Source organism: Cololabis saira, chromosome 13 (genome assembly GCF_033807715.1).
Source record: "Cololabis saira isolate AMF1-May2022 chromosome 13, fColSai1.1, whole genome shotgun sequence".
Lineage (NCBI taxonomy): Eukaryota > Metazoa > Chordata > Actinopteri > Beloniformes > Belonidae > Cololabis > Cololabis saira.
In genome coordinates, this window is record NC_084599.1 from 10795938 (window position 1) to 10814691 (window position 18754).

Sequence of the window (18754 nt, forward strand, 5' to 3'; positions counted from 1 at the left end):
GTAACATTTTTGTAGAACCCCTTTTATATGTATTTATAATCTTAAAGTATTACACTTTTCCCGCTAGTATTATTGGTACTTTTTATTGAGAAGTTATATACAAAGAATAACAGACAAGTGCTCCAATATATATATGTAACAAAAAAATACATATATAATTCCAGTGAAATTAACAGGAGTAGGGAGAATGACACATGAATGAGTGAATAAAGAGAGGGAGCTGCATGCTGACCTGCAGTCCCCCCTCTGATCATCCCACTGCTGCTTCCACCTGCCTGTGTAGATGTCTGACATCCTGGCCTCCAGCCCCCACCACCACCTCACTGTCTGCACCTGTTTATATAGTCGTCCCTGTATTGCACCAGTTAGCCATTGTGTCTGTCTCTCTTTTCTCTGTTCTTCATTCTCTCTGTCTGTTTTCTCTTTTCCTGCTCTGCCCAGTCTGGCCTCCGGCAGGAGGGTTATGATCCAGGTCCCGCTCAAGGTTTCTTCCCTCCTAAAGGGGAGTTTTTCCTTGCCAGTGTTTATGTTTTGCAGAGGTGTCAAAAGTATTCACATTCATTACTCAGGTAGAAGTATAGATAGTAGACTTTAGTAGAAGTTGAAGTATCAACTCAAGTTTTTTACTCAAGTAAAAGTATAAAAGTACTGGTTTCAAAACTACTTAAAGTATAAAAGTAAAAGTAATGTAAGGGGGAAAAAAGGCATTAAGGACAAAAGCCATTGAAAATGAATGCATCTTAGTATAATGCAAACATATTAAAGAACCATATATGTGTACTATTGAGCATTAACATGTGTTCCAGAGATCAGCAGATATGATGACTAGTTGCCTATAAGTATTGTAATGGTGCAAAAAGTCAAACTTCAGAGGCATGTTATCATTTATCCTAACCTTTATTGGAATGTACATCCAAGTTTAGTTGCAGGAATCTGAGGGAACGGATGTAAGAACAAAACTGGACAAGAACATCTGAAACAACCACAACCAAATTCACTCTATCCGGATGGAGCAATTTAACTGGATAGTTTTTTTTTAAAGGCCGAAATGAAATAGAGTAACGAGGCTGTTTTTAAAATGTAAGGAGTAAAAAGTACAGATAATTGCATGAAAATGTAAGGAGTAAAAGTAAAAAGTCGTCTGAAAAATAATTACTCCAGTGAAGTATAGATAACCAAAATTTCTACTTAAGTAAGGTAACCAAGTATTTGTACTTCGTTACTTGACACCTTTGATGTTATGTTCATGTAATAATTGCTTGGGGGTCATGTTCTGGGTCTCTGCAAATCGCCTAGAGACAACTTCTGTTGTCATAGACGCTATATAAATAAAATTGAATTGAATTGAACTGAATAAAGAAAATATGAAAAAGAAAAAAGAAATCCCACTAAAGAGGTCAGGAATGTCAGAGCTGCAGTTCCTCATCTGGCCACTAAGCGGCGCCAGTTGCCGCAGGCAGCCAGCAGGAGAAGACGAGGAAGACATTTGTACACGGAAGTCTTCCCTGGTCTTACCTCAAGTGTTGGGGATTTTCTCGTTAATCTGCGGTAAATGTATGATTTGGTTTTCCTTTTCGCGGCGCCTCGGGCTGTGATGGCAGACGATGCCGCGCGGAGGGCGTGAGGAGCTGACAGAAGCGCCAAACCAGGGTTTAAACTCCGACATAAACCCTCACCATCGTCCCTGGAGCCTCTTTAAAGCTGTTTAAATACAATAAAAGGTGAGAACAACCTCCTCCTCTCGTTTCTAACCCCCTCTGTGTGTCAGTAACCTGTCCTGCATGGGCTTGCACCGGAGTATATTTCAGAGATGTTTTTATTCTATGAACCAGGAAGGCCCTTCAGCTGTTCCACAGAGTAGAACTAAAGCCGGATTTATGGTTCTGCGTTAAATCGACGCAGAGCCTACGCCGTAGGCTACGCGACGACGCGCAAGTACGGTGCGTGTCGCCGCGTACCCTACGCCGCGTTGGTGTAACGCGGAACCATAAATCAGCCTTTAAACATTTGGTGATGCTGCTTTTACTATGCTCCAAAACTGGAACAGGAGCTGGAAAAGTGGGCATTTATAGAATAGAATAGAAAGACTTTATTATCATTATACTGGTACAATGAGATTAGGCAGCAGCTCCGTAAAAGTGCACACATGCAAAGACTATGTAAAAAAAGACTGTTTAAACAACATAATGAGAAACAGGAAACATAAATATATATATACACTATGAAATGAGAGAATAATAGAATAATAATAATGCACATGAATGAGTGGAAGGGATTGCACATAAATGAGTAAAGAATATTGCACATAATGGATGAAGGATATTGCACAGCGTGAGGAGCTTACTGGTTTAGAAAGTTCACAGCTTTGAGGAAGAATCTGTCCCTGAGTCTGTTTAAACGTAGAATAAAAACTCATCTCTTTGGTCTGGCTTTTATGTAGCATCAAATTTTAACATTTTTTAGAGGTATTTGTTTGATTTATTTATCTATTTCTTGTAATGTTTTTATTATTATTATTATTATTATTATTATTATTATTATTATTATTATTATTATATTTTATTGTTGTGGACTGATTATTTTTTAGCCTTAATTCTTGAACTTTTATCATTATTTCACTTTAATTAACTATATTGTATGTCAGTGTGCATTGGTCTCCCAGTTTTTATTTTTGTTTTTATTATGCTTATGCAAAATGTTAAGCACTTTGTATGTCATGTACCTGGATGAAAGGTGCTATACAAATAAAATTTCATTGATTGATTGATTTAGGGTTCATACATTTTGAAAAAACCTGGAAAAGTCATGGAATTTGAAAATGTCATTTTCAAGGCCTGGAAAAGTTTTGGAAACATGAGTTCACCCCAAACGTTTTGAATAAGTCATGGAATTTATTTTTCTCACTTAATGATAACATTTAGTAATACCAGCCTATAAGGTAGATTTAAAATTGATCAATAAATATTTCGTATAGAAAAGTCTCACATGTGACGTGCCTAGCATCTTGCGCATCATGCAGATCGGTTATTATTACAGTTATTACAGTTATATTAGATTACTATACAACATATAGTATACATATAGTATATAGTGCTGGTATATCAGTGTTAGTTTAAACAAATGTTTATTTTGTATAAAACTATAATTGTCATTAGATCTCCACTGTGGTGACTTTTTACATAGTTTTATTCCTCTATTTCAGTCATACATTGATGTTTTAGAAGTTATGTATAGCCATGGAAACTTGCTGCCAAGTCATGGGAAAGTCATGGAAATTTGTTTGTTCAAATGTGTATGAACCGTGTTGATTGCTTGTGTCCAGGCAGCGACATGGCGTCCCCCCGGCTGAAGTACGTGTCCCTGGGCGTGCTGGTGCTGCAGACCACCTCGCTGGTTCTCACCATGCGCTGCTCCCGCACGCTGCCGGCCGACGGACCAAGATACCTGGCCTCCTCCGCCGTGGTGGTGGCGGAGGTCATGAAGATCCTCGCCTGCGTCTTCCTGGTCTTCAAGGAGCACAGTGAGTGGAGGGGGTTTCTGGTGTTAACTCAAGGGGGCGCTGTTGAGCCATTAGACCACGCCCATTAATGCAAACCATTAAATATCAAATTTTTCGCCAGGCCTGGCTTGCATGCAAAATTTGGTGATTTTTGGGGCACGTTTAGGGGGGCAAAAAGGCCCTCATTTTGTCGGAAGAAAAAAAAAAAAAAAAAAGGATAATAATAACACTCATGTTGTTAAGGCACTCACTCAAATGCAATTCTTTTTATTTTATCGTTATTATTTTTAAGTATTTTTATTATATCATTAGTTACTGCTGTACCTGTTCTCTCCTCTTCCAGCAAATATATAGAGAAAATAACAAAATATGACATATATATGGTCCAGTTAGTCAGTTGATTTGGTGCCCCCTCATTGGCTGGTGTCCCTGGGCGCTCGCCCGGTTCAGTATATGGATAATCCGGCCTAGAATGAAAGCATTGCTGAAATACTTCATATGGATGTTGACGCAGCATAATTAGATTCAGATTCTATGCAAACGTCATTTACTCTATGCAAACGTAATTTACTTTATGCAAACGTCATTTACTTTATGCAAACGTCAGTTACGTCGCTGCAAACGTCATTTAGTCTATGCAAACGTCATTTACTTTATGCAAACGTCATTTACTTTATGCAAACGTCATTTACTCTATGCAAATGTCATTTACTCTATGCAAACGTCATTTACTTTATGCAAATGTCATTTACTCTATGCAAACGTCATTTACTCTATGCAAACGTCATTTACTCTATGCAAACGTCATTTGCTCTATGCAAACGTCATTTACTTTATGCAAACGTCATTTACTTTATGCAAACGTCATTTACTTTATGCAAACGTCATTTACTTTGTGCAAACATCAGTTGCTCTGTGCAAACGTCTGTTGCTCTGTGCAAACGTCTGTTGCTCTGTGCAAACGTCATTTACAAAACACCCCAAAAGCCAAACACCGATATGAAGATAAGAACATTGGAAATAAAGAGAAAAATAGAAAGTGCGGTGCCATAAAAAGAATTATATGGATAGAAAAAGTATCGTGTAATATTGCATAAAGTTATTGCACTGTCCGGTTTGTTGTTGGTAAGACAGACTGACTGACTGACTGACCCCCCCACAGTCCCTCTGTTCTTTAGGTGTTTTTTGCCCCCTTTGATCTCTGTTTATTGATTGATTTATTGTTTGATTGGCTGATAAATTGGGCTAATTTTCATTTTTCCCTCTCAATGATAAGACATCACATTTGAAAAAATATCAAATGATGTGGAGATGTGTTGATCTTCCATTAAAAAAAAAAAATCGATATTAATTATTTATATATATTTGAAAACTAAATTTACAAAGTAAAACAAGGAGCTGTGTCACATGAGTACCAACACATAGCTGGCTGTTAATCAGCTTGATATTCACATGCCTTGGCTGTTGCTGATTATTAAATAGTCTCTCAACTTTGTCCAGCCAACTGTTAAAACCACACAGATTATTAACGGAAAATCAGCAAATTGACACATTTAAAAACCCTAAAAGTTAAATCATGCTATTTCATAAAGTCCTACAGAAGTGGTTCAGTTTTGCCACTGCCTAGCCCCTCTGCCGCTGAGCTTGACACTTGGTATCAAGTCCAAGTGCTTATATGATTTGTTTGGTTTCGTGCACACACGGTTCTGTGTATTATGGCCAAACTTCCCTCTTTTCCGTCCAAAGTACATTGTTGCAGAAGTCATGACAGAGTTTGTTCAAACGTAACTTTGCAAACCCGAGCTGTGCAGCCGTGTTCTTTTTAAAGAAAAAAAAACTTGCTTTTGGTGACACAAACACCAACACTTACATCAACCGCAATATCTGGGATTTAGCAGTCGGCGTTTGGTTCGCTAGATCTTGGGGACGTCCACTTATGGTCAACTGTCTTCAATTTTTCTGACTGTAAATAGTTGTTTCCACTGTAAATTGATGGACTTCAGATTAGGGCTAGGAAAATTGCTTTTCTAAGGTTATTGCTGATGTCATTCCTCCTTTGCATTGTGTCAACACACATCTGAAACCCAAAACCTCTGCTTCTCGATAGAAGTATTCACATTTGATTCATATTATTATTATTATTATTATCCACACTGCTTCTGCATTTTGGCTTAATTTTTCCTGAATAACTGTGAACTACGACATGCTGTTCTTCCTCTGAGGGTTTATTTAACTTTAAGTTCTGTTGAGAACAAGACGGCCTTTTGCGGACACATCCTGATACGGGAGAGCTGAGAGTTGACAGAGGGTGTGTCCTTTTTGATTGCCCGGATCTGTGGTGGAGGAAAACAGCAGACTGCCTTTAGTGACGTGGCTGCAGGATCTGCTGAAGTTAGTCTTGTGATCGTTAATGACTAAATGGATCATTCAACATGTTTGAGCTTTTTTTTCTTCATAGGCTTAACGTAAAGAAAAGTGGTTTTAGATTAAGCAACAGTGAAAACTAAATGATTAATATTGTCACGGAAAGCAAAAGATTGATAGCAATATGAACATATGATGGTCGTACCTTCAGATTGTGGTCCGACTGTAACTATCATGAAACAGACTTTAAAGCAGCACAATGTAACTTTCAGCTTTTGTTGAGTTTGGCGGCTCCTTTGGACAAAAGCGGTAGTGCTTTACCAGAAAGAACACTACATTTCCCATGAGCACCAGCGCGTACTGCCGGAAAACTCTTCAAAACTACTTTTCTGTTTCACCAAGTGAACAGACGGAACGCAAAAAAAAAGATGTTAAACTGCTGGAAAGGAACTGGAATTTACCGGGATACCTTAAACAAGGAAGCCAGGGAGCAGTATATGGAGAAAATAATGATTATTAACGGTTTGGGTTCATATGAAATCCCTACTAAAGAATGGAGCTCCGATGAGGATTTACGGTCGCAGTTCTGCAGAACCCACGTCTTAGGCGACCTTGTTTAGGAGTGTTTGGCAGCTGCTTTGGTAAATGTTTGACTCGCCATGTGTTTCAATAAATTTGTATAATAGTACAACATACAGTACATGTTTTGTATTACTCTTACTTCTCTTTTCTTTTTTTGACTGCTATATTATGTTGAAGAGGCTCCGAGGCGTGAGCAATATTTTAGTTTTCCTTGTGAGATTATTTTTTTCTTCTGCAGCTACAAATAGAGTTAATATTTTTTCCTCAACAAACTAGTTTTATCTGAAGATTGGGGTTAATTGCACCGCAGAGAGCTGGCCAGCAACTGCGTTTAGCTGGAGTAGTGGGGAATAAAACCCGTGTGAATGATCCGACCCGGTCTGTGTGAGTGTTTGTGGTACTGTGTGGAAGGTTTGGTCGTTACAGCCGCGATCCAAAGCGAGCCGACGACTCTTTCACTCTTTTACTTTGTTATATCAGATACTTGGCCTCCGTGGTTCTGCCTCCGAGCAGGAAAGCGGTGAAAAGTTAAACCATTATTGATCTTTTCCCCACGTCTGTTGTGTGGAGCTGCTGCAGCCACAACACAGCAACAGGTTACCAGCTTCTGCGGAGCTGCGCTCCAAGCCCCGCCCATTTTGTCTCGACTACGAATCGGGAAGGAGGGGGAAGTGACGTATGCCGTAAAGCAGTCAAAGCCGTAAAAATGTGTAGTTTTTTAGTGTGGCAGGGTTCCTACCATGCTCCTCAAAGTTACATAGTGCCAGTGAAGGCGATACAGACCCCTCAGACCATGACAGAGGTTCATTAAACCTGTTGGAAGTTGATGTACCATCACAATGACTCTGGAAATATTATATTAAGGTGGAAAAGTTACATAGTGCTGCTTTAACGCAAACCCGTTTATATTTTGTTATTAAACTTTTATTTGCAAAATAGACAGACAGCTTATACTTGTTCCTTGTAAACCTGTAGACCAAACCCGTTTAAATGTTTCCATCATTCAGGTTACAGCATGCGAGCTCTGAACAGCATCCTGCGGCAGGAAATCATTCACAAACCCATTGAAACGCTGAAGCTGGCGATCCCCTCGGGGATTTACACGCTGCAGAACAACCTGCTGTACGTCGCCCTGTCCAACTTGGATGCAGCCACCTACCAGGTACGCTGGAGGGTTGGGTGGCTGATGGAGGACGGGACTGCTGCAACCTGTGTGCCCCAACATCACAAGAACTGGAATACTGAGCATGTCTTTCTCTCTCTCTCTTCATCTCCATCAGGTGACGTACCAGCTGAAGATCCTGACCACGGCTTTGTTCTCGGTGTCCATGCTGGGACGCAAGCTGGGCATCTACCAGTGGCTCTCTTTGCTGATCCTCATGGCTGGGGTGGCTCTTGTGCAGGTACAGTCCGTCTTTGTTTCTCTTAAACAGGAGCGGCTGCTATTAGGATTTGAAATTAGCTAGGGTTTGTTTAAAGGGGACCTATTATGGCATCTAATACCTATTTTAAACAGGCCTTGAATGTCTTAAGAACAAGCTTTTGATTGTTTTTGCTAAATAAATGAGAAATTCAGCCTCTGAGCCATGTCTCCAGCATCCCAGTCTCTAACCTCATTATCTATGCAGGATTCTGAGTGGGCGGGGCTATGATAATGAGCACTGTGCTGTTTGGCTGCCTGAATGACGCGATACACCGCTACGAAAAAATGGCAGAAACTCCGGCCGGCGGAGTTACACCGTGTCATAACTGCATGCGATATGAGCGAGCGTCAGCGACAAAATCAATTCCATTGTTTTTATTTTCTATTGGACTGTCCTAACTGGCTGCAAAAAGACTTGTCAATAATAACAATAACAGTATTATTAAGCAAAGAAACAAGTTTTATTTTAGTTTTAAACTTCATTTTATCCGATGGGAAAAAAACTTTGGCAGTTCTTTGTTATCTCAGATACTTGGCCTCCGTGGTTCTGCCTCCGAGCAGGAAACCGGTGAAAAGTTAAACCATTAGCGATATTTTCCCCACTTCTGTTGTGTGGAGCTGCTGCAGCCACGACGCAGCAACGGGTTACCAGCTTCTGCGGAGCTCTGCGCTCCACGCCCCCGCGTGTTTGGAAAGCGTCTAGAGACAACATCTGTTGTATTAGACGCTATATAAATAAAATTGAATTGAATTGAAGTTCTGCAGTGACCGACGACTCTGAGCAGAGCTATGTATTATTATTATATTATATTATATTATTAGCTATGAGAGCCAAATCTCGCGAGAGTGTGTTGCTCAGACAGAGACAGGTCTCAAACAAAGTTCATTTTCTCCTAATCTGTCGGTCTGAAAATTGCCATTTTGGTGTCAGAATGTTCAGAAGGTTTGTGGCTTTTGGAAAATGGGTCCCATATTTACTTAGGTTACTATGGGGCGAAGGAATTGGTAATAATCTGTGCTCACGTTCACTTTTCCCATAGGACTCAATAGACTCAGGAGCTGCTGTTAGTCTCCTACAGGGGCGGGGCAGTGGGGAAACCCACGTGACACAGATACAGGAAACACAACCGTAGTGGGGGGTAGAGTTTATAGAACGTCTCTGGCAGCGACACACGTAGGCTACGCATCCATCGCTGGTGTCTATACTTCTGCGTTGCTCTGTAATTACACCACCTCACTTAAATAACAGACACGTTTGGTGCTTTTGGCTCAGCAGGAGCTGTGTGGCCCAGACGTGTCCCAAAGTTCATGAACTGGGCCAAACTTGCGTTCTGGCACGTGTTGTATGAGCCACGTGGCCAGTGCTGTAATGGCGAGGCAGAAACTGAGCAGTCGGGCCACGTCTAGTGAATAAGTGGCTGCGTTCAGGCAGCTGCACTAACCTTGAGTCAATACAGTCAGGTAAAGCCAGCTGGGAACAAAGAAAACTGTAGATAAACGGCATTCATGGGGCAGGTTTGGGGCAAACCTCCTCTTATCTACAGTAGGATGTTCCTTTTCCAGTTCGGCTGCTCGTACTTAGTCATGATATCTAGATAACGATGTACAAGCATACCCTTATTATTGTACCCCAGAGGATTAGACTGAATTGCCATTTTTTTCCACGAAAGAAAAAGAAAAGAAAGAGTTTGGGACTTTAGAGTCTGGAATCAGGTGACTTTTCTTTGAGCCAAGACAAAGAAGCTCTTCATAAGCACTCAGTGAGAATAATGTGAGGAAAAATGCAGAGTGCAGTTGTTTTCTAATCATTTAAACTCCAAATTTAATTTAAAATTGTACAAAAACAGCAAACTGAATGCTAAAACTGAGAGATGGTATCTATTTTTTAACACATACTAATGTTGAATATAAATTGGAGGTGCAGAAGCTTTTTTGGAGGTTGTAAACTTTCTGGTTTCTACAGGACAAAGGTTTTGCAAGCGAGGCATTTCGTGGTTTTACTAGACTTTATTGACCTTTTTCTGGGACATAAACTGCTTAGTAGAAAGTGAATTAAGTTAAAGGTTTACTCGGAAGACAACTTTACAGTCTAGAAATAATTGCTTTATTGTTTTTGGTGCCGACACAACTTTTGCGCCTGGTCTCCGACTGTGCAGATGCAAATCTTTGCTTACATTTATCACATTTGTTGTGCCCTCATGTATTCATATCACAGCATGTGACTTACTTTGCAGCCTTAAAGCCATTTACTTCAAAGTTTGCCGAGTAGGTTTCATAATGAAATTCCCAGCTTGCTCCCTTTTACCTATTTACAGTGACAGCATGTATTAAAGGTTCACAGTGATTTTTGGAGAAGTTAATACTTTTGTGTTCAGCCATGCTGACAGACTCTAACAGTCCCATTTCTCTGAGCGCGACATTGTTTTGTTTCTTTGTGATCTCATCAGTAAAGTAAGGAAGTCCTGTCAGCAGCATGTACTTGTTCATATTAAGGTTCAGTTCTGATCCAGAAGGTCGAACAGATCGTGACACCTGCAGTTACGAGGGCTGTGTTGATGAGCAGAGGGAGAGAGGAGGAACCCCGTTGTTCTACTTCCACCTTCATCTGGACCCAACAAAGTCGCTGTTACACCTGAACTCTGCTGGCGGAGCGGAGATCAGAGTTGCTTTGGTTCATCAGTGACAAATAGGCCTGTGTTGAAAAAATTTATTTTCTGATTCTAAATCGATTCTCATATTAATTCCTAAAAATCGATTTGTATGTCTAAAGATCGATTTTTTTTATTTTTTTTTTCATCACTACATTTTTGCCTGGTGAACTTTAATCTAGTTTTGAAAGCTCCTGAACTAAATAAACTTTTCTTTAGAGAAAATGCTGGACATTTCAGCTTAAATTTCTAAATGTTATATTAGTTCAATGAAGTTCATATTATCTATATTTACTATAACTTGTTTGGTTTCTCTGTTATCGGACACGGTTTGTCATGAAATACCTGAAAAATGCCGGGTGCTTCATGGCAAGCTGTGTGTGGTGACAGAATAAATCAGACAAGCTAAAATAATTTGTTTACTGCTTGAGCTGTTGCAATTTCTTTCTTTTTTGCACTTTAAATGGATATTGAAATGCCTACAATAATTATTGTGAAATTATTATTTCAATAGTTATTTTACAGTCATATAATCCAGGCAACACTAACCCAAATCAATATCGAATCGGATCGAATCAAATGGTGATAATCGATTCTGAATCTTAAGAATCGGAATCGAATTGATTCTTGACATTTCGATACCCAGCTCTAGTGAAAAAGACTTGTTTGTAACATGCAAACAAGCTAAAAAGCACACCGTGATTTTCTTTTCAGTTACATTCATGCACCATCTTGTTTTCAGTGATCTTTTAAAGTTTGCTCCATCCCTTTTCACCCAGCGGATCTCGGTATGGAGCAGACGGAGGATAAAACTCACTGAAATGACCATTACTGAATAATAACTTCTTTTTGTGAGTTCTGGACAACAAAAAGTGCTTCAACCACAATAAATATATCCTGCGTCGGCTCCCATTGTCCTGCGTACTGCAGCACGCAGAACAGTAGAAGTCAGCAGAGCTGCAGTCGGTGGTTTATTTCAAGTAGCCAGTGTTGTCACTTCAAGGACTCGACTGTGAATGTTTTCTTTTCTTTTCTCTTCTGAGTTAATCCAGAGCACTGCTGTGTGATTCTAACAGCTTTTTCCTGACTATGAGTGTCTATTGTGCAGATATTGATGATGTCAAGTGAAGAGATGCAGCACTGGCAAAAGATGAATCCATCATAATTTGGTCCAAATGAGGATTTCTAGAGGTTTTGAGGAGGTTGTGCTTTAATTCCAAGTAGTATTGTTTCCTTTGCAATGCTCACTTATGGACATTTTCAGAGAAGAATAAAACTCTTTTAGTCCACACTTACAAGTCTGCAGATTGCAAGTTATTAATAGACCCGTTTACGTCTTTTTGCCAGCTGTGACCGGTTCTGTTTTCACCTTGTGAGCCCAGGTGTGTGCTCACATGCGCGCGCGTCATCGTGACCATATGCACTCCTGCTGACTTGCCACTTTAGCGCAACAAAGGTGTGTTTTTGTGCTTTTGCAGGTCTTTTCTGTCTGCAGAAAAAATTGTATCATCACTTGCAGCTGTGCAAGATACAGTCACAAAACCTTCCAGGGTCTTAGCTGAGATGAATGTGAAGATGTGTGTGATGCATGAAGCACTCCTGTTTAACGTAGTTATCTGTGTGTAAAAAATAGTTTTCTTATCTCACTTTACATAGTGGTTGAATAAATAAATTCCCACTTTGTTTCCTGATGTTTTCTTCTGTTCTTCCCTTCATTATGACACAACCCCTGGCTTTATTAGCTTGTTTTCTTTTAGTCAAAACTTTTCAATAAAATTGTGATATTTTCACTTCTGCTTCTTTCTTCTCACTTATTTCCACTTTGATTGTTTAACTCCCAGGTGTTTGGTGATGGTCGCTTGACTGAAATAGTAACCGTACTTTGACCGTGGAAGAGTTGAAACCACTCAGACATATTTGAGTTGGAAGTTGTTTGTTGCCGTTTTGGCATCCAAATCTGAATCGTACATGTGGAATCTAATTAAAGCCGAGCGTCTCTGTGTTTGTGTTTGCAGTGGCCCTCCGAGTCCGCCGGGACACCGCAGAAGGAGGCCCCCTCTGCCGGCTCCCAGTTCGTCGGGGTCACAGCAGTTCTGGTGGCGTGCTGCTCCAGCGGCTTCGCCGGCGTCTACTTTGAGAAGATCCTGAAGGAGAGCAAGCAGAGCGTCTGGATCCGTAACATCCAGCTCGGTCAGTAGCCATCCATAAGTCAGTAACTGTGCACATGTGTGTGTGTGTGTAAGGCAGAGGGATGTTTTAGTGGATCATCAGCAGAAAATAATGATATGAAATAGTGTATCATTATGGACACACTGGATGAAGACACCACCTCCATGTTTCTGAAGCAATTGCTCAAGTGTGTGCACATTCTTGCTTGTGCAGAGAGATGAGTTGTTTTTTATACTCTCATATAAGTTTCTGTTAAGATGAGTGTTCCTGTCTGGGTTATTTTTTACCCTGGAAGGTGTTAGGCATGTGTTCAGCCTCCTGTGAACTCCCACAGAGATCTGAATGGAGAGCTCTGAAAGAAATGAAGTGAAGTTTATTTCTTATTAGCTTAAAGAAATGACTTGTAATACTTAGATTGATCAACCTAGAGTTCTGATAGGCTGATATTTCTGTTACACGACATAATGGCTAACAGGAATATTGCAGAATGTAGTGTGAAACATCCTGTTACAACAAAACGTAAACCTCAAAAAAATAATGTGTTACCCTTCAGAAGGCAAGTGACCATATTTAGTAGCTTCAGCAGAACTACGATTATTACAAAAAACGTATAAAGTAAAATAAAAAATCTCCTTTTAATATTCTCCAATAAAAAAAAAAGTTTAAATTTTAGAATTTCAAATATTTTATCGACTGCCCTGTAAAGGGTTAAAGGAGCTTGAGGCTCCTTTTTAAGAAATGAGACTCTCTAGCGCCACCCTTCACCACGACGGCCGCCGGGGGTACTGCAGCCAACAGTGAAGCCGGCACGGGAGAACGGGGAGAACGTACATGCAGCGTCATGTGACGTCACATCCACAGGACAGCGCGGGAAATTCGGAGGCCGAATTGCAGCACATTTTGCAGCACACAGCCTGTTCAAGGCAAAGGAGAGATACACTAGAGCAGTGTTTCTCAATCCTGGTCCTCGAGTACCACTGTCCTGCATGTTTTACATGCTACCCTGCTTCAGCGCACCGTGATAAAAGTACGTGTGTCATCAACAGAACTGTGCAGACCTTGGTGACAAGCTAATGAGGACCTTTAATTAGAATCAGGTGTGTTGGTGCAGGGAAACATCTAAAACATGCAGGACAGTGGTACTCGAGGACCAGGATTGAGAAGCACTGCACTAGAGGAATCATTCTTTTGGGTTTGGAACGCTTCATCTGACATTATTACTAGAAAACTTAAAACGTATACTAATTTTTTTTCATAAATCCTGCCTCAATCCTGCCTCATGCTCCTTAAAGCTCAAATTGAAACTCATGTTACTAGCTTGAATGTGTCTTGGATCGTCTTGCATCATGTTTATTCATCTTAGTTGTGTCTCTAGTAAATGAACTGATGTGTTATTATTTGTATGTGTTTAGGATTGTTTGGCCTGGTGTTTGGCCTCTTTGGGATGCTGGCCTACGACGGGGAGAGGGTGAAGGAGTCGGGGATGTTTCAGGGATACAACTCAGTCACCTGGATGGTCGTAGCCCTGCAGGTAGCCGTCAAACCACCGCCACACATTCAAGTTTCCTACCACAGCTGTCACATATATCATCAGGCCTCTGTGCAAATAGACTCAGCTTTGTGGAGCGTCCTCCCTGCTGGCCCCTGCAGGTCATGCCTCTGTCCATCTGTGTCTGTGTGTTTGTTTCTCCAGGCGCTGGGTGGTCTGGTCATAGCAGCGGTCATCAAATACGCAGATAACATCCTCAAAGGATTTGCAACATCACTTTCTATCATTCTGTCGACTCTTATATCGTACTTCTGGCTGCAGGACTTTGATCCCACAGGGTAAAAGAAATAGCTGCTATGAGTGCTGGGCGATTTTTGGACAAAAATAAAATCCCAATTTTTTATTTTTTATTTTTTTTTCTCTGAAAACCCGATTTTCGATTTAGATTTTTTTTGTAAAACTACAAAAGACAATGGAATAAATTGTTTCAAATATTTTATCTTTATTTTTAAAGAAAAATAGCAAACAAATTTCCCAATTGGGAATGAAGTGCAATTGAAAGATACTGTAAATCCCCATTGAGTTTAGTAAAGTGACAACATTTACAATTTTCTTGACCAAACAAAGATGACTAGACGAGCTCTGTCTGTAATGCAGCCAGCTGCAAAAAAGGAAAATCGATTTTCCGATTTTCCTTTTTTTAACATCGTCTTGATTAATAAATCCGATTTAGATTTAAAATCGATTAATCGCACAGCCCTAGCTGCTATCTTTCTGTTTTTTTTGCTACACCTTCATCATTGTGTAATTAATAATGGCTCCCGGAGCTGATTGTGTTGTCTGCTCCCCTCCACAGCGTGTTCTTCCTCGGGGCCGTTCTGGTCATCATGGCCACTTTCTTGTACGGCTACGAAAGCAAGCCACCTCCCAACCCCAGCAGGGCGTAGGCCGACTCTCCAGCTGCAGTAGGAAGTCATGTTGAGGCTTCGAGGCGTGGAGGAAACAGACAAAAAAAGGAGGACTGAGAGACTAGGGAGAAAGAAGGGGAAAGGTCTTCACCCCATGTTGCGACCACTAAGAGGAGGAGCAGCGGAGGAGGAAGAGGAGGCGAGCAGGCTGGAGGAAACATGCAAGCACAATGCTGTGGTGGCTCTCTCACCAAAAAAGTGCCTCAGTAATGCAGGATGAGAAAAGAAGACATTAGTGTGTGTTTTTCTTGTTCTCTATTATTACCGCTGAAGAGAGAACCCTGGCTGTGACAGCTAGTGTGATTCTACACCGGACCCAGTGATTGTTCTCATAACGGCCCACTTTGACTGCCAGACGCTGTAATTAACATGTCAACAACATCTTTACAATAAATGAGAGGAAAAAGGGAAACGGGTTGAAGATTTGACATCTTCTTCAAAGCTAGTGATTTATTACTCTGCCTGCTCTTCTCATCCCATTTATGAGCTCTGAATCACAGTTTAGGGCCTGAGACGAGCCTTCCTGGGAAATGTATCTACTCCAGATCTGCAGTCCGCATGTCAGCGAGCTCCGATGGGTAAATGGCATCAGTTCAGGACATTCCACATTAGTGCTGGGACTAGAGCCTGCTACAGAGTCAGTCGAACACAGTTTCAGATGTTTTGCCTGGGAGGCACAACTCAGGGCTACAAAACAAAAAAGCAAAAAGAGAGGGGAAACAAAAGCTTTATTCTGTGATGGTTGCAGTCACCATGACTTGTATTGTTTCAAGAAATATTGGTTCTCTTGTTGAAATTTTCTCAGCTACGGAAATAGTTTTTGTTGCCAGGGAACAAAAAAATCATCTTCCCTGACAGCTACACTGACTGTCTCGGTGACAGGATTGTTACACTGTGACTCTGATCTGTCAGTCTGACCAAGGCAAATATTTATCTGTTATTGTGGGTGTTGGGAATGAAACACTTAACAAGTGAGTGAGTCTGACAGGGCTGTCTGGTGATGTAATACTGGGGGAGATTATGCTGATTTTTGAGCAGAAAAGTTACTTTTATTTGTGTAAGATAATTTTCTGCATTTTCAAACTATGGTATGTGTATGGTAGCACCACTTAAATTCTAATCTGTAAATCTTAATTAACTTATTCAGGTAGTGATTAGCCTTAAGTTTACATTACTTCTCAGAGACACTGATGGTGTTACGCATTCCTGCTTTTTCTCATGACATTGTAGGAAAAACAATCAAGTACTGACATCTGTGAAGGACTGAATCATCCTTATGATCTGATCTGTTTAATTTTTTTGAACTACATTTGGGATAAAGCGGGTTTATTAACTTTATTTTAATTATCAATGTGTAAATCTTTCATGAAAGAATGAAACAATTACATATGCAAAAGTGTTACTTTGTGGCTCCTCTTTCATCTTTTCTACGGTGCAACTCACAGACTGAAATATACTGTAGAGAAAGAAAAAGAAGTATAATAAAGCTAACTAAGTGTCTTCTTGTGTATTATAATTTGTGTCCAACTGTCTTATTATGCTTTCAAGCCGAGTAGGTTTGGAATCAGTAAATGAATTTGAGAGAAAATTGTCTGGACTGCCCAGGTGTACCCACTCCTCTTCTTTTATGAATAACCATTTACTCCGGTACATAACGCACCAAGCCAATCCTGACAGGGCTGGTGTTGGTTTGGGCTTTATGTGATGATTCATACGGGAGCTGCTTCAAAACAACAAAGATGACTGAACTGGAACTGACTCCTTGGATCAACAAGTTTTTAACTGCCAGACCAACAACAGCCTTTTAAAAAGTTCAATGTTTTATTTCCAAAACATTTTTATTACAAATCTGTTTGCTTGTATAGTGAATGCACAATCTAATGTAAGATTCTTAACTGAGAGGTGCAAGTCTGCTTGGACGACTGTGATATTCATGTTGATTTAGAGCAGGGGTATCCAAAGTTGGTCATTCACATTGTGGATATCTGCAACTGAATTGTATTAGAAACCCCATACACATAAATGGCAAATGTGACGTCATTTGTCCTAGGCAGAATGACATTGTGGATATCTGAAATGACAATTGTGGATAGGAAGAATGTAATTGTAGATATCTGAAATGCTCTTTTTGACAATGAAGAATGTGGATATCTGCAACACATATCCAGTCTAGCTGTTAAATATTAAAACGGCTTGCCAGAGCAGTCCTGCATGTTTCAGATGTTTCCCTGCTGCAGCACACCGTGATACAAAGCGCTGTGTCACCAACAGAGCTGTCTGGACCTTGATAACAAGCTAATGACGGGCATTAATGAGAATCAGGTGTGTGGAAGCAGGGAAACATCTAAGACAGTGGTTCCCAACCTTTCCCAACTCAGGGACCACCTTTATGTCTCAAAAATGTTTGCGGCCCACCTCCAAACTTTTTAACTCTCCCTGTTGCTAGCCAGCTATCCATCTTTATACTCCAGTTTCAGGTATCAGCATCAAACGCAGGGGTGGAAAGTAACGAATTACATTTACTCACGTTACTGTAATTGAGTACTTTTTACGAGTAATTTGTAATTTTCTAAGTAGTTTTTGAAATATGTAATTTTTACTTTTACTCGAGTACATTTTGACCCAAGTATTTTACTTCGCTACATTTGAACCCCCTCACGTTACTGAGTACAAAATTTATGGTGAAGGCACGCCGATTTTTTCCAGTGGCCAGCCGCGGTACTGCAACAAAAAATCCCATGGGGCCCAGAAAGCTTTTTTCCCATAGACCGCAATAGTAAAAGAGAAGCCTCTAAAACTGTTCACAGGAACCTCCAGCTGTAATCACCGTTAATTACTAATCTTTGTATTCTATATTTTTAAGTCATGGACTTTATATCCGTCAAAAATGTTTTTTAACGGCCAGAAAAGTCAAAGAAAAGTCTCTTCCTGGGCGTGACGTCACGGCTGTGTCCGTGCACTCCACGGATGTATTATATTAATATATATTATAACATTATATTATATTAATACATTAATAATATATGTAATACTATAATGTAGTAATATACATTAATTCATATATTATATATTAATACATATTATATTAATACTCGCGTCATTGCCCCGGGGCATGATGGGAGGTCCCAGAGCATCATTGATTAAAACAACTTGTGCTGGATTTGATTCGGGACTCATCCTTTTTTTGCATTAAATAACTGAAAGTAACTTTTACTCAAATTACATTTTAAATGAAGTACTTTTGTACTTTTACTCAAGTACATTTTTAGATGAGTACTTTTACTTTTACTTTGAGTAGAATTTAAGCAAAGTAAAGATACTTTTACTCAATTACAATTTTTCAGTACTTTTTCCACCTCTGATCAAACGTAAATAAGTCAAGTGCAATGCAGTCCCGCCGCAAAGTGGTCTGACCGATAACAAAAGTTCCTATCGCTCATTTGCTTGTCACATGTCTAATACTTGAAGGAAAACAAAACAAAATAATAAATAAATAATAAAAAAAATATCATACTTTTTTGGGAATGATTTGGCGGCCCACCAGGGGCCCACAGGTTGGGAATCACTGATCTAAGACATGCAGGACTGCAGGATTTTGGCCCCTCTTTTGGA

The 18754-nt window shown here is 40.1% G+C and overlaps 1 protein-coding gene across 2 annotated transcripts; it reads left to right on the forward strand.

The window, feature by feature from the left end:
• Positions 1 to 1459: 1459 nt before the first annotated feature.
• slc35a3a (solute carrier family 35 member A3a) lies at positions 1460 to 16642 on the forward strand. Of its 2 annotated transcripts, none has more exons than XM_061737669.1 (8): positions 1460 to 1721; positions 3323 to 3520; positions 7453 to 7607; positions 7726 to 7848; positions 12532 to 12706; positions 14098 to 14216; positions 14379 to 14512; positions 15031 to 16642. In XM_061737669.1, exons 2-8 carry the CDS (start codon positions 3331 to 3333, stop codon positions 15119 to 15121), a joined length of 987 nt encoding a protein of 328 aa, XP_061593653.1. In that variant the 5' UTR covers positions 1460 to 1721; positions 3323 to 3330; the 3' UTR covers positions 15122 to 16642. The 2 variants fall into 2 exon arrangements, with proteins under 2 accessions (XP_061593653.1, XP_061593654.1); XM_061737670.1 differs by having other exon boundaries at positions 3327 to 3520.
• Positions 16643 to 18754: the final 2112 nt, after the last annotated feature.